Source organism: Gracilinanus agilis, chromosome 2 (assembly GCF_016433145.1).
Source record: "Gracilinanus agilis isolate LMUSP501 chromosome 2, AgileGrace, whole genome shotgun sequence".
Classification (NCBI taxonomy): domain Eukaryota; kingdom Metazoa; phylum Chordata; class Mammalia; order Didelphimorphia; family Didelphidae; genus Gracilinanus; species Gracilinanus agilis.
In genome coordinates, this window is record NC_058131.1 from 467,416,604 (window position 1) to 467,438,504 (window position 21,901).

Consider the following 21,901-nt stretch of genomic DNA (forward strand, 5'->3'; position numbering starts at 1 on the left):
GATATAGCACTGTGTCTAGAAGCAGAAAGACCTGTGTTCAAATCCTGCCACAGATACTCACTAGCCTGTACAAGTCACTTAACCCCATTTCCCTCAGTTTCCTCATCTATAAAATGAGCTGAAAAAGGAAATGGCAAACTCTTCCAGTATCTTAGCCAAAAAAACAAACAAACAAACAAAACACCAAAAAAAGGGGGGGGGGGGGCGGCTCACAAAGAATACAACTGAAAATTGGCTAAACAACAATTTTTAAGGAATTGGCTGGGGGTGGGGATGGGGGTTATGCTTCTGGTACAAGGTCACTGTGGGGCAGAAGTTCTCAAAGTGTGGTCCAGGGACTACTGAGAGTCCATGAGGTTAAAACTATTTTCATAATAATACTAAGAAATTTTCATTTGTAATAGATAAATATCAATAGATATTACCCACAAAAACAAATGCTTTGGGGAGGGGTGGGCTTGGTGCACAGCAAGTATGTAATAAAAAAAAGTCTGAGAATGGAGGTAGCTAGATGGCTCAGTAGACTGAGAGCCAGGCCCTGAGTTGGGAGGTCCTGGATTCAAATCTAGCCTCAGACACTTCCTAGCTATGTGACTCTGGGCAAGTCACTTAACTCCCACTGCCTAGCCCTTACCATCCAATACTGTGTATTGGTTCTAAGACAGAAGGTAAGGGTTTTAAAAAAAGTGAGATAGGTGCTAATACCATCCCCATTTTACAGTTAAGAAAACAAAGCCAGAGGTTAAGTGATTTTGCCCAGGGTCACACAGTAATTATGAGGTCAAATTTGAACTCAGGTCTTCCTGACTCTGGAGCCAAATAAAATAAATATAAAGTTAAAATACATACAAAGCAAATCCACCAAAACATAAGTGTTAGAGAAAATCAGAAACACAAAGCAATAAATCCATATAACCAATAAATCAATTAGTCAATAAATACTAACTATCAGGCAATGGGGTTAGAAATGCAAAACTGAGACAGTCTTTTATAGGGGTCTAACTCAACTAATAGCCCAGGGAAATGTTAAGCTTAAGAGAAACTTCAAGAATTTTAGTGTGCCAAGAGAGAGGCTTTGAAAATTAAAGGTTACCTCAAAGTCACAAAGAACTCTTCAGAAAGTTGGTAGACTTTATAAAAACAGAAATTAAATTTAATCATTTTTACAACTTTTAAAAATATTTTTGTGATTTTGCTTGCTTTAAAAATTGATGAGGGGGGCAGCTGGGTAGCTCAGTGGATTGAGAGCCAGGCCTAGAGATGGGAGGTCCTAGGTTCAAATCCGGTCTCAGACACTTCCCAGCTGTGTGACCCTGGGCAAGTCATTTGACCCCCCATTTCCTACCCTTACCATTCTTCCACCTATAAGTCAATACACAGAAGTTAAGGGTTTAAAATAAAAAAAGAAAAAGAAAAAAAGAAAAAAGATTGATAAGGATTGGGGCAACTGATGGCTCAGTGGATAAAAAGTCAGGGCTGGAGATGGGAGGTCCTAGGTTCAAATTTGGCCTCATATACTTCTTGGATGTGTAACTCTGTTCTCCTAACCACTCTTCTGCCTTGACACCAATACTCAGTACTGATTTTAAGACAGAAGTTAGGCTGATGATCAACTCAATGTAAAATATAGCAAATTTCTCACTTCTCATTTGGTAATTAATAATCTTATTGTTCATGACAACTGGGATTGAATGTATTAATTCTAATTATAGTAAATATTATATTTTTAATTAGCATATTTCTCAAAAGTAAATAAGTTTTCAAGAAATTTTTGTTACCTTTTTTGATGTTCACATATGAATTTTTTAATGATCTCCCAGACTCCTACAAGTTAATTTTCACTTAAGTTTTATACACCTTTAGAATTAGAGGCTGTAAAAACACATCATCAGAAAGTCAATTATCTAAATGCTTCAAGTTTTTTTAAAAATCTCATTTTGGGAGTTACTCTATATTGATCACGCTCACCAAATAATGGTCAAATTTCCACCAGATTCTATAACATTTGACCTTCATTTTTTGGCTATATTATCATAAAAACTAAATCCTTACTTTTAAAAGCAATTAATAATCATATTATTGTCAAACCCTTATAAATTTATTTTAGCAATATTTCCACAAGAAAAACCAGTTCTTCTGAGCTAAGGCTTTTTTGGACTCTAATGCTTAACAGAAATTTGGGAAGCTACTAGTAAGAAAAGTAGTTATGTGAGAATACTACATAAAATTACATTTCCCATCTGAGTCCCAACCCAAAACAAATTTAGGCACTTCCAATGATTTAAATATACCTACCAACTGAAGTAAGGGGGGTTAACAAATGTAGTAAAGAGGTTAAAATGAGTCCCTCACTACAGTGGGGAAAGAGGGTAAGTCAGTTAGATGTGTCAACTGACTACAGGGAACTGACAGAGTAACAGAATAACCACAAGTAAAAACACTTAGCTGGGGATAACATATAACAGAATAAAACCAATAATAATCAGGGAAAGTAACACAGTGGGTACAATGTACCAAGTATTGGAAAGGACTTACACAGGCAGGATAGTACTATCTAAACTGTTTAATGACAAATAGGGATGGGAAGTGAAAGGAAGTAGGAGGAACTATCACTTAGGTCTAGTGATTAACTGTCAGGGAAATAGAGGGATGGAAATGGCTACTCTATCACTAAACTAAAGCAGACAACCTGGGCAAGGGCTGACTAGTCAGAGTTAAGGGTATCTCACAAAGCTGTTGTCTAGATGTCTCAACTTGTCCCAGAAACAAAGGTGCAAGATAATCCAATTTTAGGAAGTCAGGGAGATGGAAGTTTCTGTATATGTCCACCAACACAGACCTGAGCCTTCACGGTCTTGATAGGAGATCTTGTATTCAGTGTCCAAGGCACAACTCCAGAGCACTGAGATCCCCAAAACACCACACACAGGCTCACATTCCAGACAGTTGTGTACCCAGTTCACAACTGCCAAAACACAACTGCCAAAATCAGAGTCTCTGTGTAAAAGTGTCCCCTCTGCCAGTATTCCAGGTTTGTAATTTTCAGCTCCTGCCAGCTTTGCCTGGCAAAGTCTGCTCTTTACTGAGTCCTAATCTGCATTTTCCCTACAACACAACTTTCAAAATGTTTGTATAATGACATAAGCAGCCAATAACATGAGTTATCATATTTCATATATCATGAGACATCATTAATATATCATAACACAATTCCCATAATTTATTTTATGAGAGCCAAGATGAAGACTACTTTGCCATTTGATAAGTATATAGATGGCTTTCAAAATGAATCCATTTCCAATTCTTTTAAAATGGTTTCATAAAATATGTACTTTTTCCACACAAAAAAAAGTCACTTCTAGGTTACTAAGACTAAATCATATGATTCAGAATATTTATTATACACTAGAAAATAATAAAAATAGCATTTGTTCTAGAGAACTCAATTTACTAAAAGTGAGTTTTTCTTTCCTATTTAATACAAAGGACCAATTTTAATACCTTCACACACTCACAGATATGAATTTCTTTTCATGAACTCTGAATATCCATCTAAAACTCAAGAAATACTAATGGGCAAATTTTCCACACAGAGTAGCACCTTGTTTTACATGGCTAATATATCCCAACACCCTTTGTGTGAATTGAAAATCATACCACATAACCTAGGCACTTCACAATTTTTCTTAATTAAGCTTATCAGAGTTACCAGCATCACTACTCTTGTATTTTGGGGCCATTATTAATAACTAAATATCATTAGTGAAACAATGAGAAGTACTACTCTGATGCAGACACAACTTGTCAAAAGTGAAAATTCTGGATAGACTGATAGGAGAACTACCATTTGGCACAAAATAATGTATTCTCATACTACCTCTTCTCATAGTGAGAATGAGCATGACTGGGTAAACCATAAGACTTTACATTACCTGAGAAAATGGCACAGATTTGGTGCATGACTAAAATTTTTTATTTTACATATTTTTATGACTATTTTTTCCAATTGCCAATCATATATACCTGAATTTGTGCATATGTTTAATTAAAATAAAAGAAGGTCCTACTATATAAGCAGCAGTTATATAGACTATGCTATGCTGATAAAATTATCTGATTTATTTTCTTAACAGGAATACATTTTATGAATAAGCATCAAATAACAACGTACCAAAAAGAATATGATAAAAATGCTCAAAATAGCTCATCTGAGGTAAGGGGATAAACTATCTTTTAAAATTACAAGTTCTATTATATTAGAATAACCACATAACAAGAGAATTTAGTTTCATAATTATTTTAAAATAATCCTTTAAATTAGCAATTTATGTAGCTTATTTTTATATAGATATCTACTATAAAGTTGTTGCTGGGTGCTTTCAGTTGTGTCCAACTTTTTGTAACCCCATTTGAGGTTTTCTTTTTACTAGAGCAGTTTGCCATTTCCTTCCCCAGTTCATTTTACAGATGAGGAACTGAGGCAAACAGGATTAAGTGATTTGCCCAGGGTTACCCAGTTAGTAAGTACTTGAGGACAGATTTGAACTTAGGGAGATGAGTCTTCCTGATTCTAAGCCAGTGTTATATCCAACATGCCACCTATCTCCCCCTACATAGTTACAGAGTAAAATTTATTTCATTAAAAATTTGTTCTTTGATTACTTACCTCTCTTCTGAATTAAAAACATATATAAAAATGACTAAAAATATTAGTGATGTCTGTGCTATGTCTTCATGCTTTATGCTGAGGAAAAAACATTTATTTTGTGTTCAATGTCTTTCCTTTTGTACTCACTAAAAAAAATCACATTTCAATTGTCAAAACTATACAATAATAAATTATTTTTATTTTAACCAAAACACAAGATATAACTATCCACAGAAAATTTAGGTCATAAACACAAAACAAAAATAGAGACAGGACTTGTGATATGACAGATATAGGGAACTCTCAGTTGAGGAACTCAGTCTACCATAACAATGCAAATCAGCACCTTTTCTGCAACTCAGTCTTAAGAGAGTTCCCTAGAGTACTAAAAGGATAAGTTGTTAAAACAACAATATTAAAGGTAATAAAGAATATAGCTCTTCCACATATTTCATATGGCAAAAATCTAAAAAGGAGACCTGGTAAAAATCTAAAAAAGGGCAGAAGGAGGTAGAAGAGGAGACACAGCCTGGCTATGGAACAAAATCCAAATCTAGAAACTGAGGTTGGAGACACCAAACACAATGAAGAAAAGCAATTATCTAAGAAAAATCCAAAAGGCAAACCCAGAAGAGATTAAATCTCCAAAAAGGACAACTAGATACTCAAAGGAAAAAGAAAAAAAAATCCATGGTTTGGTCAAAAGGACTGGAATTCAAGAATTCCCCTAAAGGAATAAGGTTCGTGATTTTCTGTTCTAAGCTGGGCATGAACTGAGCCTTCCTGGATCCCAGGAACGGAGTATCTATAAAAAGCAAAAAAAAAAAATTGTTGTTTTTTGGTGTTTTATTTGAATGACATCAGAATTGAAATAAGAAATCTGAAATTAAAAATTAGGGGAAGAAAAAAAAGCTTAGAACAGAAATTGAAAAAACCTGACTCAAGTGGAGGGATCCTTGAAAAATAAAAATTAGCAAACAGCACCTGATGATTCCAAAAGACAACAAGAAATAGAAGACTACAAATCCAAACAAGTGAAGAAAAAAAAGAAAATGAAAAGGTATTTGTTATCTAAAACCAGTAGCATGGGGTATTTGTTATCTAAAATCAGTAAAGTGGAAAAAACAGCTTAGCTAAAAGATAATTTAAGCATCATCAAAATCCCTAAAAACCACAACCAAACCAAAAAAAAAAATTCGATTCCATATTTAAAGAAATTATAAAATAAAACTATTAAGATCTCTAAGAATTATGGAATGAAGTGAAAACTGGATATAGTTAGGGAATTTCTTGAAACCACAAAATGAAATCACCAAAATCCAGGGCTTCCAAGTCCAAGAAAAGAAACTGCAAGTAGCCAGAAAGAAAGAGTTTAAGTACCAAGAAACCAGGGTCAAGATCACATAAGACTATGCAGCAATTACTATAAAGGAAGCAAAATCTGGGAATATAATTTTCAAGAGGCAAAAAAGGTCAAGTCTTACAGCATAAAATAATTTGAATCCAGTGTTCAAGTTCTAGTTCTACAACTTACTAATTGTGGGATCTTGCTGCTTGACCCAGTCAAGCCTTAATTTCTTCATCTATCAAAAGAGAATAATAATTACTATACCTATTGCATATGTCTGCTTTATAAGTCAAAGATGATAATGCATATGAAAGTTCTAAACAACTATGTTATTCTACTTAACCCTAGTTAACTAAATTTTCCTAACTCTTTTACTTACTTTTTTTACTTCTATATTTCTGCTAAATAGATTAAGTATGCTAAATTTTAAAAGTGACATGCATTTTGGGTGCATGTGGCATTTTGATCAGGTTGTCTTTACAACTATCTGATAAAATGAAGTATCCATAAATACTGTCCCTTTCTTGTGATGAAAGTTTAGATTAAACTAATCAGGTCAAAAAAGATAAGATTCAAAGCTTCTCTCTAGCCTCTGATTTTCTGTGTAATAACATAAAAATTCTGCTATTGTGATATACAATAGTAGTTGCCTGAGAGTCATTTAAACAATAGGTTTGTCACAGAGAATAAGGATGATAGATTTAACTTCTATGGGCTTAAGCTTCATTATCTATATAGACTCTTGCTTCCATTTTTTAAAAAACCCTTACCTTCCATATTAGTATTGGTTCTAAGGCAGAAGAGTGGTAAGGGCTAGGCAATGAGAGTTAAGTGACTTGTCCAAGATCACACAGATAGGAAGTATCTGTGGACAAATTTAAACCCAGGACCTTCTACCTCTAGGCCTGGCTGCCTAAGCTACCTAATTGCCTCCAAGTCCTTCCAATTCTGATCTAAAGTATGATTCTATTAATCTAGACATGAGGATTTTAATTTTTTTTTCTTTTATTTAATCTTCTCTAGTAACATCAGGGGTGCTAGTTGGCACAGTGGATAGGCTGTAATCAGAAAGATCTGAGTTCAAATCTGGCATCTGAACTGTGTGACCCTGGGTAAGTCAATTAACCCTATTCGTCTCAGTCTCTTCATCTGGAAAATGAGCTAGAGTAGGAAATGGTGAACCATTTCAGTACCTTTGCCAAGAAAACCTCAAAATATGGTCATGAGGAGTCAAAAATGACTAAACAATAATATAACATCAACACTGTAGAAAATATATTCCCATAGCAGTTCTAAAGGAGCACTTACTCCATTTACCATGCTAGTAGATAAAATGTTTATTACTTAAGAATACAGTCCCCTAAATGTGACTAACATGATTAAAGTGCAAGGAAAAAGTAATTAGATCAACAGTAGCTACCACAACAAATCCTGTTAAAGAATTACAGAGGAGATGTTCTCCTAGACATCTGAAACATTTTAAAAGCATACGGTCTCTCAAGGGCATATCACATCAAAAATGCAAGCATTAAAACATACCAATTTCTTCAACTTCTTCCAGGAAATCATTATATTCCCTTAGACTAGGAAAGTCTTCTTCTCTTTTATTATATCTTTAAGAGAAGAAAAAAAACAAGTTATTACATCACCAGCTTTCTGGTTTATCAGGCTGCTTTTTTCTTAGTTCTTATGCTATTCAAAGACAAAGAATTGTTTTTTTTTAATTTGCATACAAGAGTGTGTCCTCTCCTTTATTCTGTTGCTTCAGGTCTAAGAATGGCATGAAGGTGTTAGCTTAATCAACTTATCAGACAAATGAGACAAGAAGCAAAGAGTACAGTACAGCACAGAAAATATGTTTTAATATTAAAGAGAAAAAAATTATGGGCTAAAGGGGCAGAGGATGAGCTTAAATCATAATTGAATTATTTAAAAGGCACTGGATTTAAAATTACAAAAACAGTTTATTCTGACTTCCAATCTTACCTGTAATTCTGAGCTAGCCACTTAAAAACTCTAAAAACGTTGAGTCTCCATGTACTTATGGGTAAATAAAGATAACAGTATTTGCCCTTCCTTTCTGACAAGGCTATGATGAAGATCAAATGAGTAATATTTGTGAAAGTATTTTGTAAACTGTTAAGTTCTATAAAAATAAATGTAAAATATAAGAATGAAGTAAATTTAATCTTTGGAAAGTGCATGCTAAAGGAATAGCAACTGTCTCTCCCTTCACAGGGACAAACTATAGAGTTTATTTTGAATAAAGGAATAGAAAGTGCTATAACTATACTTTGACTAAGTGGGGGTTGGGGAGAGGGGGGGAAGGAATCTCCAATAAGCTGGAGATCATGCTGCATCCCATTTAGCATTACCTACAGCACCTAATACAGCAATTTATAAATAGCAGATATTCAATTTATGTTTGTTGAATAAAGGATAAGATAGGACCTAGACGTGTGCTTGGTATAAGGAATTCACAAATGAGAAAACTCCCTCTACCAATGAAAGTCAGCACCTTCCCTGTAACTAAGTCTTCAAGAATTGCCTAGAGCACTGGGATTCATTCACTGTCCTGGGACACAATGCCAGAATATGTAAGAAGCAGGACCTGAACTGAGTCTTCCTAGGTTGCAGGCCAGTTCACTAGACAGGATGCCATACTGTCTATCATGAGTGGAATGAACAACAGTGAGTAGCTAATTACTATCTACTACCCAAACTGGTCTATCTGCCACACAGCTGCCAAAGTGGTACTTCTAACGCACAAATCTAACCATTTCATTCTCCTGCTCAAAAAGCTCCAGGGGATCCCTATAGGCACTGGAATAAAAAATGTAATGCTTTGTTTGACATTTAAAATCCTTTACAATCTGGGACCTGCCTGATAGTTTATACCAGTGATGGGCAAATTACAGCCCATGGGCCAGATGCAGCCCCTGGAAATGTTCTATCTGACATTATTCCTATTCTGACGAATACAATGAGTAGGATACAATACAATGAAACTTCGAAAGAGTTGCCTTAGAAACAGACTGACAGATGAGCATTTCCTTTCCTTTGGACCCCTCTTTAAAAAGTTTGCCCATCACTGGTTTATACCACACAATGAAAATATGATGAAATGAAAATATACCAAATTTAAAAAGCATGAGTTTTCTCTACTAACCACAAGTAGCTTAATAATATCTCAAAGAAAATGGATTGTTTTCTTTAAAATAAAAGTTGTTGTTATTTTTGTGTTGCTGCTTTACTGTTTTTTTTATTTTTAAACAAAACTTACAGTGACCTCATCAGCTCCCCTGGATTACAACTGTCATTCTTATACAGCTCCAGGGGACAGTGTGCTTGGAGTCAGAAAAACCTGAATTCAAATCCAGTCTCAGACACATAGTAGCTGTGTTACCCTGGAAAACTCATTTAACCTTGGTCAGCTTCAGTTTTCTCAACTGTAAAATAAAGATAAAGATAGTACTTAGCTCCCAGGGCTGTTGTGAGAACAAAATAAGATATTTTTCAAGTGCTTTGCAAGCCTTAAAGCACTCTATAAATGCTATTATTATTGTTTCTGTTGTTATTGTTATTGTTATAAAGCTGATTTCCAATTTATATAATTCAACCCGATTTTCTCTTCTGAGCTTCTATGCTTCATCATCAATTGTTTATTGGATATTTAAACTAGCCATCCCAGGGGCATTTCAAACTCAACACGTCCAAAACATTACTCATCCTCTTTCCTTCTCACATCTACTGCCTTTCAAACTCTTCTATGTCAAATTCTTCTAGTTCATTATTCTAGTCTCTAGTTTTGTAGTCTTATTATTATTATTATCATCATCCTTGACTCTTTATTCTCCTTCATTCTACATATCTAATCAGTTGCAAATCTTGCCATTTCTAACGCCATAATCTTTGTTCTTTCTAAATAAAATTACCTTAGTTTAGACTGATTATCTCTTATCCTGAAACCTATAACTGCCTGATTGATCACCTTGACTCAAGAATCTCACCACTCTGATACAACCTGCACAATGGCCAAAGCAATTTTCCTTAAGTGAAAATCTAATCATGTTACTCCCTATTAGAGGCTTTCTACTGCCTCTAGAATCAAATATAAACTCTTCTGTTTAGCTTTTAAAGTCCTTCACAATATTTCCCCAACTATTTTTCCAGGCCCATTAGACATTATTACTTCCTACATACTTCTTGACAAACACAACATTGGCCTCTCTGTTGTTCCTCACATAGGACACTCTTATCTCCTTTCTTCATGCCTTTATACTGGCAAATGGCTAAAATGTACTCCCAAACTTAGAATACAATCTGTCCTCACTTCTACCTCATAGAATCTCTTTTCTTCTTCAAGATAGTTCAGACTAAGTTGGCAAAAGTCAAATACCAGTTAAAGAACCTTTTCAAACTACCCTATACTTAACTACTTTACATTTGTTCTGCATATATTTATAAATATTTGTTGTCTCCCTCTTAGACTGTAAACTCCTTGGTAACAGGGACAGTATAATTAGACGTATTTTTATCACTAGGGTCTAACACATAGAAGACATTTAATAAATACTTTTTGATGATCATCTGCACACCACATCATTAACAGCATTTTTTTAAACCTTTGCAATGACGTCTGAGTTTTACTTAACAGAAATGTGACTGATCATTATTCTTCAAAGGTTGCCTTCTGTACAGTTCATGACTTCACTCTTCTTAAATCTGAGTCATTAAATACCCTTACAAGAGATATCAATAATGGTTTTCAGTCAAACTTAATTGTGGAAGTAATAATACTTACATCTTTAGCACTTTTTTCCGAATCTCAACTTCTTTATCAACAATAGGGTCTTCAAATAGCTGTACTCTAAAGTTACTCTTCCGAAGTGGGGTGCCACATTCAGGACAATTTCCAGCTCCTCTAACAAAGAGAAGTTCCACACAACTTTCACACCTGTGAGAAAGGGGAAAATATGCATCATTTAAGACAGTGAAATGAATGCTCACAACTTAAGTTGTGAAATTTCTTTGAAATTTGACAAAATTTACTTTAGACACTAAATTAATTTAGTAAACTTTCCATATACATTTTGATTAATTATCTGGAAATAAAAGTCCAACTTTAAAGAAAGGAAGAGGTCAAATGAGAGAACTATCGAGAAGCAATGACAGAATAAACAATAAAGTGAAGAATAAAAGGGTTAATTTGTATTTTAAGTCACTTATAAAGCACCTAAAAAAATAGTAGATACTGACCAGACACCAGATTCAAAGAACACTTGCTCTGAAGTCAAAAGAAATAGGTTCAACTATGATCTTCTACTTATTACCTGAATTTATTCTAGGTCATATTTAAGTGGTCCATCAGGGTGACTATAGGAATGAATGCCTTGGGCTTTGGGGAGTTGGTATCTGAATGGACATTTATGGAAACAACTACATCAATTATTGTGTGGACAGTCAAACAGAAACCCTTGGAAGTAGCCCAGACATCCAAGGTCATTAATACCAAATACTGGGTCTTAAAAGAGATGAAAATTATTTGCTTAATACTGATGGAGATGTAGAAAGCTGAAGTACTTTATAGTGAATACAATGTCCACTTACATCAATCCTAATGAGTAAAGCATATAGCACCTGGAAGCTTAAAGGAGCTATAGGAACCTAAAAATTATCTCACTAGTGGCCGGCTAGGGACATTACTGACTTCAACAACACAGTGGAACCTACAACCTCTGAGTGGTATAGATTCTACTTTTTGTCCTCACTATTGCCTTTTTATCTATTGTTGTGGCTGAAGCTAGACAGAAGCAAATTGTTTTCACTTAGCAAGAGTCCTACATACCTTCACTTCCTTTAAATAAGGTACCTGCAACAATTTGGTAGACAGAATCAAAAGAAAAAAATCCCAATTCTTGAAGACATTGATATCCACTACTACAGTGAAGACATGTTGCCCTCTGGAGGTACATGTCTTAGAGCTCATTATTCAAAAGGACCAACCAAGCCAAGCAAAGTCTTTGTCAGGGACCAAAGGGAAGAGCCAGATTACACAACTGTTAAGTCTTCTAGAGTCAAAGCTTATCAGAATTAACACTTATTCTATAACATTTTTGAAAAGTAATTACTGTAAAACCTAGGTGCCTTTTTGAATACAGCACTAGACTAGAAATCAAGAAGACCTGAGTTTGAATACTATCTGAAATATTTACTACTTGCATGACTCAGGCAATTCTGTTAATTTCTCCAGTCTCAATTTCTTTATCTTTAAAATGAGGGTAATAATCATCTCTTTTACAGGCTCAATAAGATAATATATATGAAGTGCTATGCAAACTATCAAAATCATGTTTTTAGAAATATTAGCTATAATGGAAAGAGAATCATCATAACATTTCTAAAAATGCACAGAAGGGAAGAGAAAGAGGCTCAGTAGGAAAACATAGACAAGCAGGAAAAACTTGAAAATTAACAGGTTGAATTTTCTTTTTAAATACAAGCTATGTTCCATATTTATGACTTTGTATACAATCCTCTATTCTATTATCCCATGCATATGGAAAGATTGATGTTTGTTGATGTCTGTGAAGTTAAGAGTAAAAAAAAAAAAAACTTTTTAAAAAAATCTAAGTAGCTATTTGCCACTTTGGGGGCCCTCTTCCTACTGAACAGATGATTAAGTCATATAATCACTCTCTTTTTTTCATAGTTTTCTATTATGATGATGCAAGATAGCTCCTCTAACAAGACAGATAAAGGACAGGGGGATTCCTGTTTAACAGAAATGGTATTTCCAAGACTGAACTCATGCAGGTTTCAAAAATGTTACTAACCTTTGAGAATAGGACATATCTAAGTGAAAGGCTCAGTTCCAAGTCCAACAACTTTAGTTCTCTGCCAGACCAGTTGACATCCCCCTCTACCCCCCCAAACAAGGACCTATCTTCTAAGGACTGATATTTTGCCTGATTCACTAATTACTTTACCCACTAAAAGAAGAATGTTACACTGGAATGTGACAACCATTAATCTGGATATCGACATCACTCTGAAGGATAGCAATCATGCTAAGTCTTCATGAGCTGAACTGTAAGCTACAGGGCTGGGTAAGAAAGTCCTGAGGAATGAAGTGAGTAAGAGCTTCATCAGTCAATTAACAATTAACAAATGTTTATTAAGTACTTACTAAGTGCCAGATACTGTGTGAGGTACTGGGAATGCAAATAGAATTGAACAATCTTACCCAAAATAATCTTATATTCTAAAAAGAGAGAAAACAAATATATAAAACTATATGCAACATAAATATAAACACAAATATATACAAACTAATTAAATATTTAAGGTAGTTTAAAAGGGAGTTACAAGCAGCTGAGAGGATTATGAAAGGCTTAAAAGAAGAAAAAGATTATATGGCAGAGGTAAGGAGTGCATTCTAGGCATATGGGAATGGCATTACTAAGGCATGAAAATAGGAGATAGAGTGTCAAGTGTGAGGAAGACAGAGACGCCTCGTTTTGCCCGACCACAGAGTTCAGGAGGAGGAATAATAATAACCAAGGAGGAGAGAAAGATAGGTAGTGCCACAATTCCAGAGGACTCGGGATGAAACATGCTACTCATCTCCTGATAAAAAAGTGACAGACTAGGGATACAGACTAAGACACATACTTTTTCAATAGGGCCAATGTAGGAATTAATTTTGCTTGACTATACACATTTGCTACAAGGTTTGTTAACTGAAATAAATTAAAGTAAACTGAAACAATAGGTTGGGAATCAGAATGTATAGGGCAATAAAAGTTTAAAAGAAGAACTTATATTTTTATTCTAGAGAATTCTTGAGTAGTGGCCATGAGTCTGAATGAGTGGTCCATCTGGGGCCTAAAAGGAACAGTACTAGACAATCAAAAGCTCCTCCCCCTTTGGAGTCAATAACAATGGAGAATTTCTGCTAATATTTCTCCCCCATGTAGAGTTATTTGTGAACATGTGGGTGTTCTTCCGAGACATAATACCACTCAAATGTAAAATCAAGTTGATCTTCTAACAAGAATAGCAAAGACTAATCTACCACCAATTCAGATACGATGACTATGATACTATGCTGGCATGGGATCAAAATGATCTCCTTAAGATCATTAAGATAATGCGTATATTATGTTAGCCCTCTTCTCTCATCTTAGTGTAATGGGTTTGTCTTTAATGCAAATGATATTTATTTAGTACATGCTATATAGATTATGTAATAAATCTATCACCCTGGAAATCACCATCAAAGCTTCTGAAGAAAATAATCTTCTTCTTTATTAAACTGCCTGTACCACTGCCTCTGATCACGATACTCATTTTACTTTAAAGGAGATCTAAGGATCAAGTCAGCAACTACCATCTCTGATGGGTTTTCTACTTCCTATACCACCTTCAGAACACTGGCATTATTGAACAATGGAATGAACTCTTTAATCTACAACTTTTTCATCATGCCCTAACCACTGAGATTGTATCCAAGATGAATCAACAAAACGCTCAGAAGGGGGAAGTTTCTCTAGTTTCTTAAATACAACTTTAAAGAATGCTAATCTAATAAGGACAAATTGCTTTTAGACATTGTCCTGGAATATGCCCCTATATATACATTCCTGTTCCATTCTCTGAAAGGAGTCATCTGGACATCAAGGTCCCTGACCCCTCAGAATGATCCATATATTCCAGGGGGGAAAAAACCTTCTGTCTCCCTCAACTGCCAACTTTCCTTTCCTTTCCTTCATCATGTTTGTACAACTCCTTCCCTGGAACAGAAAGGGAACCAATGGGTAGAACTGTTAGGTTTATTTTGCTTTCTTATTACATAGGAGAGGTTAAACAGTCTCTGAATAACCATGGAAAGTACACATTCGCCTGGATGAAAGAGAATACCTTAATATATTTGATGAGTTTTTACTCAGTCTCACTGAAGGGGCAACTTATCAACAGAGGCCTTCAAAGAGGATGCAGATCTATATGGTGAGCCAAAGAACATTATCTGGGTGGTGATAAGGAGAAAATCTCAAATTAACTAGGGACCAAAGAGATAGGCTGTATTCAGGTTTATAATTTATTGCCTACCTTACTCATTACCACTTCACATTAGGAGGGTAACTATTAATTGCAAAAATTTTTGTCTCTTCATCCCTTGAGTAGATTCTCAGAGATCAGATCAGTCAGAACCAACTGGTCATTCTTTAAAATGAGCTAGGCCTACAGGCAGCTAGGTGGCTCAGGGTCAGGATTAGAAATGGGAGGTCCTAAGTTCAAATGTGTCTTTAGACATTTCCTAGCTGTGTGATCCTGGGCAAGTCACTTGAACCCCTCTGCCTAGTCCTTGTCATTCTTCTGCCTTGGAAACAATGCACAACATTAATTCTTAGACAGAAGGCATGGGTTTAAAAAAAGAAGGAAAAAAAAGGTTAGGCTTGGATTTTCTGTTAGCAAAGAAGGGAAAGGTTTCTATCCCTAAAGAGCAGGGGTCGGCAAGCTTTTTGGCCATGAGAGCCACAAACGCCACATTTTTTAAAATGTAATTTTGTGAGAGCCGTACAGTGCTCACAGTGCGTGCTCCTATAACAGCGCCTGAAAAAAAAATTGACTTTATGGCTCCTGCAGAAAGAGCCATGTCTGGCCCTCAAAAGAGCCAGATATGGCTCGAGAACCATACGCTGCTGACCCCTGCTAAAGGGATTGAGTGATGTACCCAAATGATAATGTTTTCCCTAAGAATATCAACCACTTGAGTATCAACCACTGGGACAGATTCTTAATAGATTCTTGGGAAACAGTCTTCACAGTCATTCTGAAGAGCCAGTAGAGAAAGAAAGATACAAACAAAACCATGACTCATTGATCTAGCTATCCTCCTTAGTCAGTCATCTTGATATTATACTCTTTTATTGGGACTACCCACAATATACATATTGATCCTTTTGACCAAAGAAACCCCATGGCGGGGTGAGGGAGATATGTCCAATTGAACCAATGCTGTATTTTTGCTGGTTATTCTTTACTTACACACTGTTTGTTCATTTCCTTCCAGTGCCAAACCTGAACACCAGAAAAGCTCCAAGTTAGGACTAGCCCCAAACACTGTGTGTGACAAAACATAGTCTCTTAACATCCCTGAATTCAGGCTAGGCTAAATGCTTCTAAAGTACTTTCTTGCTTTAGATCTATGAATACCTCAAAGAAGTTATACAGCAAAAGCAATATAAATAAAATTTTTAAAAAGGAGGCATGGGGAAACAGGACTTGGAGGGAAGACCCTAGCAGTCAAAGGATAAAAAAAAAAACGCATTGCAAAAAAAAAGTAGTGGGGCAGGTATGCATTTCAGTAAAGAGAGAGTGAGGCCTGGAGAAAGGTCCTGGGTTCAAATTCGACTTCAGACCCTTCCTAGCTATGTGACCTTGCCCAAGAACTTAACTCCCACTGCCAAGCCCTTACTGCTCTTCTGACTTGGAACTGATACTTAGTGTCAGTTCTAAGACAAGGTAAGGGTTATTTAAAAGAAAACAATAAAAAAAGGTAGCATTTGAGCTAAGCTTTTTAATGACAGAAATGAAAAAGGAATGCATTCTAGGAATCAGGTTTGTGCCAATGCACAAAAAAGGAGATGGAACAGAGTATGTGAAGAATTCAAGATTAACTATATCACAGAGAGTATATGCAGGGAAGAAATGAATAATTGTCATATAGTAGGATGGAGTCAAATTGCAATGGGCTTTAAGTGCCAAATAAAATAGTTTAAATTTTATTATCAAAGCAACCAGGAGCCACTGAGGTTTTTGGAGCAGAGGAGTAAAATGTTCAGATCTGTGCTGTAAAGTAGTATTACTCTGGCAGCTAAATATAGGGTAATTCAGAGAGGAAAACTATGGCAAGAATATCAATTGTGGATTATTGAAATAGCCCAGGCAATGAACTAGAATAGTGGTTGTGATTAGAGAGGAAGGAGCCTGATTCTAGTTATAAAAGAAAAGGTAAGAGTCTAGATCAGGGCACAGAATAGGCAGAGAAAAAATAATGGAAAGTTATTTAGTCAATTCTCTTTCTACGTCTTTCTATGATCTGTTTTTCCTTTCCCAAATATTACTTTCAATATCTCCAGGGATTCTGAATATTTTTACTTCAGTTTGCTTCGAAGACAAAAACATGGGTAATAAAACAAGGAGTTTTTTGGTATTCTTATTTGACTGATGACCAAATCAAAGAAAATGAATTGAAATTGAAATATGGTTAAAGAAAAGAGGGTAATAGAAAAAGAATTAGAAAAGGAAAAGGAAAATGAATTTTAGTCAGCTTTGCAATAGAATATACAATTAAATTGGGGAATGGCTGAACAAACTGTGGTATATGCGGGTGATGGAACACTATTGGGCTAAAAGGAATAATAAACTGGAGGAGTTCCAGGCGAACTGGAGAGACCTCCAGGAACTGATGCAGAGCGAAAGGAGCAGAGCCAGAAGAACACTGTACACAGAGACTGACATACTGTGGAAAAATCGAATGGAATGGACTTCTGTACTAGCAGCAATACAATGACCCAGGACAATTTTGAGGGATTTATGGTAAAGAACGCTGCCCACATTCAGAGGAAGAACTATAGGAGAGGAAACATATAAGAAAAACAACTGCTTGAACGCATGGGTCGGGGTGGACATGATTGAGGGTGTGGACTCGAAACTACCACACCAATGCAACTACCAACAATTTGGAAATAGGTCTTGATCAAGGACACATGACAAAACTAGTGGAAATGTGCATTGGCCATGGGTGGGGGGAGTGCGGGGGGTGAAGGGGAAAGTAGGAGCATGAATCATGTAACCATGTTAAAAATGAATATTAATAAATGTTTAAAAAAAAACAAAAACAAAAAAAAAGAATATACAATTAACACATGTGTCTTCAGTCTTCTCATACATAAGAAGAGATAGGTGGATAAGATGATTTTCAGGGTGCTTTTTAATTCTATGTCCTAGAGAGGGTAAGCCCAGACATTTCTCAATCATTTACTTAGAAACTTGGATACTTTCCAGATTTGAAGCAGTATAGTACATTAATAATTCTACCTAATTCGTAGTCTGAAATTATGAAAAGCTGTGGAGCTAGTCCAAATCTGGGAATAAAGGAAAACTGAAAACTTCCATTCCCCAGAGATTTTAAAGACAAGAACAGAAATTTAATTGTCTGCAATAGATTAGATGAAGTTTTTCTAGAAATATTAAAGAAAACCTTAGTGGATTTTATCATTCATTGTTGTCTCATTTCCTTTGTCAAATTTTTTTTTACCAAGAGTATTATGGTAACCATTCAGAACTGGGACTAATGAGGAAAGAATTATTTTCTGTGTCCTTGTGTAGAAATTATAAGTAGCTAATTTCATAATAACCAATGAGGAAGAAAAAAAGGTTAGCATTCAATACACACAAAATATTTCAGTTTTTAAAATATGTAAACAGAAGATAGAAGCAAGGGCAGGTATGTGTGCATGTGTAATGAGGCATATATATATATATGTACATATTGTGTGTGTGTGTGTGTGTGTGTGTGTGTGTGTGTATAATGAATATAAAAAAGGATCTATATCCCTGTAAGAACAGAATCAGGGATGATACAGCTCAGAACAAGCTGAAAATGGCAATATAGACAATGGGTAATAAAGTGTTTTTTTGTTTGTTTTTTTAGCTAAGCTAGGGACAAGAAGAAGATCAAAGTAATGGTTAGCAATACTCCCAACAGACAGGACAATTTGTACAAAATTTATTAATAACAGAGAAGGTAAAATTCCTCAACTTACAGCTGACTAAACCAAAAACAATTAAAGATAGTGAAATCCAAAGAGTCAAGATGATGGAGAACATAACGGACCCATCTTATCTCTACCAAATTACCCTCCCAAAAAAACTATTATGCCTCAGAATGAATTCTGTAGTAGCATAGGCCATGAAAAGATGAGGTGAAATAATTTTTCAGCCCAAAACAACTTAGAAGACCAGCACAAGGGATCTAATACACCAAGTTGGAGGGAGAGTGCAGCACCAGCGTAGATCCCACAGTGGCAATAGCAATGGGAGCTGAAGTAGTAGCAAAGATTTCTGGGGCTCTCAAATCACCTCTCTCAGACAGTTAGGTGGGGTTGGACAACTGCTCAGAAAGATAATACAGTACAAGACTCTTGTTGCATGGCCCATACAAAGATCTAGAAATGATCTTGGGGCAAGGTTGAGGGGGTGGGGAACTAGCATATACCAGCAGTTGTGGCCACAGAAGAGTAGAGGACCCTAGTCACAATTCTGAGGCAGAAAAGAGTGCCTGTGGTTACAGACAAGAGAATAGGCCTGGTGAATATTAAACACCCTTTTCCTTATATCATACCTCTTTGGAAGAACTGAAAATAAAATAGATTCCCAGGGCCAGCACTAGAGGCATCTATACAAAGAACCTAAATCTTAGAACAGTGTTCTCTTCACCTCAGCTATAGAGCTCAACTTTTTCAGTTTTTCAAATTAAAATAAAATAAAAAGGCTGATAAATGAGCAAACGAAAAAAAGAAAGAAACTCAACATGGGAAGTTATTATGGTGACAGAGAAGTTCCAAACACAAACTCTGAAAAAGCCAACAAAAGTAAGTACTTCTGCATCCAAAATCTCCAAGAAACATATGAATTGCTCTCAAACCCAAAAAGTATTACTAGGGGAGCTCAAAAACAATTTTAAAAATCAAATAAGAGATAGAAGAAAAATTGGGAAAATAAATGAATAATATTTTAAAAATCATGAAAAAAAGAACCTACAGCTTGATAAAGGAGACACACACACACACAAAAAAAAAAATCTTAAAAAATAGAATAGCCCAATTGGTAAAAGAGGTAAAGAAATCTAATGAATGAAAAACTCCTTAAAAAGCAGAATTAGCTGGGGGCAGATGGGTAGCTCAGTAGATTGAGAGTCAGGCCTAGAGACGAGAGGTCCTATTTTCAAATCTGGCCTCAGACACTTCCCAGCTGTGTGACCCTGGGCAAGTCACTTGACCCCCATTGCCCACCCTTACCACTCTTCCACCAATACACAGAAGTTAAGGGTTTAAAAAAAAAAAGCAGAATTAGCTAAATGGACAAGGATATGCAAAAATGCACTTAAGAGAAGAGCTTCATAAAAGCCAGAATTGGATATATGGAAAAAGAAGTACACAAATTCACTGAGGAAAAGAACTCAATAAAGTAGAATTGAAAATTCAAATGGAAAAGGAGATACAAAAGCTCACCTAAGAAAATTATACCTTAAAAATTAGAATTGTGTAAGTGGAAGTTATTGACTCAATGAGTTATCAAGAAACAATCAAACAATATCAAAAGAATGGAAAAAATAGAAGAAAATGTGAAATATCTAATTGGAAAAACAACTAACCTGGAAAATAAATCCAGGAGAAAAAAAATATAAGAATTTATTGGATACCTAAAAGTTGTATTTTTTTTAAAAAAGAGCTTAATATCTTTCAAGAAATCATAAGGAAAACTATTCTGATATTCTAGAACCAGAGAGAAAAAATAGATATTGAAAGAATCCACCAATCACCCTTTGAAAGAGATTGCAAAAATATAACTCCCATGAATATTATTACCAAATTGCAAAACTCTCAGGTCAAGGAGACAATAATGCAAACTGCCAAGAAGATATACATCAAATATTGTGGAACCACAATCAGGAAAACACAATATTTAGCAGTTTTTACATTAAAGGATCAGAGGACCTGAAATATGATATTCCAGAGGACAAAAGAACTAGGACTTCAACCGAGAAACACCCAGGAAAACTGAATATAATCCTTTCAGGGGGAAAAAAGGGTATTTAATGAAAGAGAGGACTTTCAAACATTCCAGAGCTGAAAAGACCAGAACTGAATGTAAAATCTGACTCTCAAATACAAGACTGGAGAAGCATAAAGAGGTAAACAGAAAAGAGAAATCAAAAAGGTGTTCAATAAGGTTAAACTGTATACACTCCTATATGGGAAGAGATTCTTATAACCAAAGAACTTAATCATTAATAGGGCAGTTAGACAGTATATACATAAAGAGAAGGCAAGAGTGTTAGATAAATATGATGGGCTGATATTTTACAAAAAATAAAATTAAGACATGTGAAAGAGGAACTCATTGAGAGGAGGAAGGGGAAAAAGCATGAAATAAATTATCTCACATAAAAGAGACATAAAAAGAGCTTTTACAGTAGAGGGAAGATGGGGGAGGTATAACAGAGAACATTTGAACCTTACTCATCAGAACTGTCTCAAGGAGGGATGTGCATACATGGTGAATTGGGTATTGAAATCTATCTTACCCTGCAGGAGAGGATAAGAGAATGTGGGGTGGGGCTGAAGGAAAAGAGAGCAAATTGAAGAAGGTGGAAGTCAGAAAATAAACAGAAGGAAATAGGATGGAGAGGAATACACAGTAATTGTAACATTGCAAAAAATTTTCACAAGTCTTTCTAATAAAGGCCTCATTGGTCTGATACATAGAGAAATGAGTCTAGCACACAAGAATACAAGCCATTCCCCAATTAATAGATCATCAAAGGATATGAACAGGTAGTTCTCAATACCAACCCACCCCTATATGATTGGCTAATATGACAGAAAATGAAATGAGGGCCTAGAGACGGGAGGTCCTAGGTTCAAATCTGGCCTCAGACACTTCCCAGCTGTGTGACCCTGGGCAAGTCATTTGACCCCCATTGCCTACCCTAACCAGTCTTCTGCCTTGGAGCCAATACACAGTATTGTAAGGTTTTTTAAGGTTTTTGTAAGGTAAGGGTTTTAATAAAAAAGAAAGGAAGGAAGGAAGGAAGGAAGGAAGGAAGGAAGGAA

At 35.5% G+C, this 21,901-nt stretch overlaps 1 protein-coding gene across 2 annotated transcripts in view; it reads right to left on the reverse strand.

The window, feature by feature from the left end:
* Window positions 1–21,901, reverse strand: part of MNAT1 (MNAT1 component of CDK activating kinase) — a 341,857-nt gene that overhangs the window by 140,070 nt on the left and 179,886 nt on the right. For both annotated transcript variants that reach the window (XM_044664870.1, XM_044664869.1), the window contains exons 2-3: window positions 10,801–10,953; window positions 7,536–7,609 (exon numbers count right to left, since the gene is read on the reverse strand). In XM_044664870.1, coding sequence (XP_044520805.1) covers window positions 7,536–7,609; window positions 10,801–10,953 — 227 coding nt within the window. The remainder of the gene's footprint in view (window positions 1–7,535; window positions 7,610–10,800; window positions 10,954–21,901) is intronic.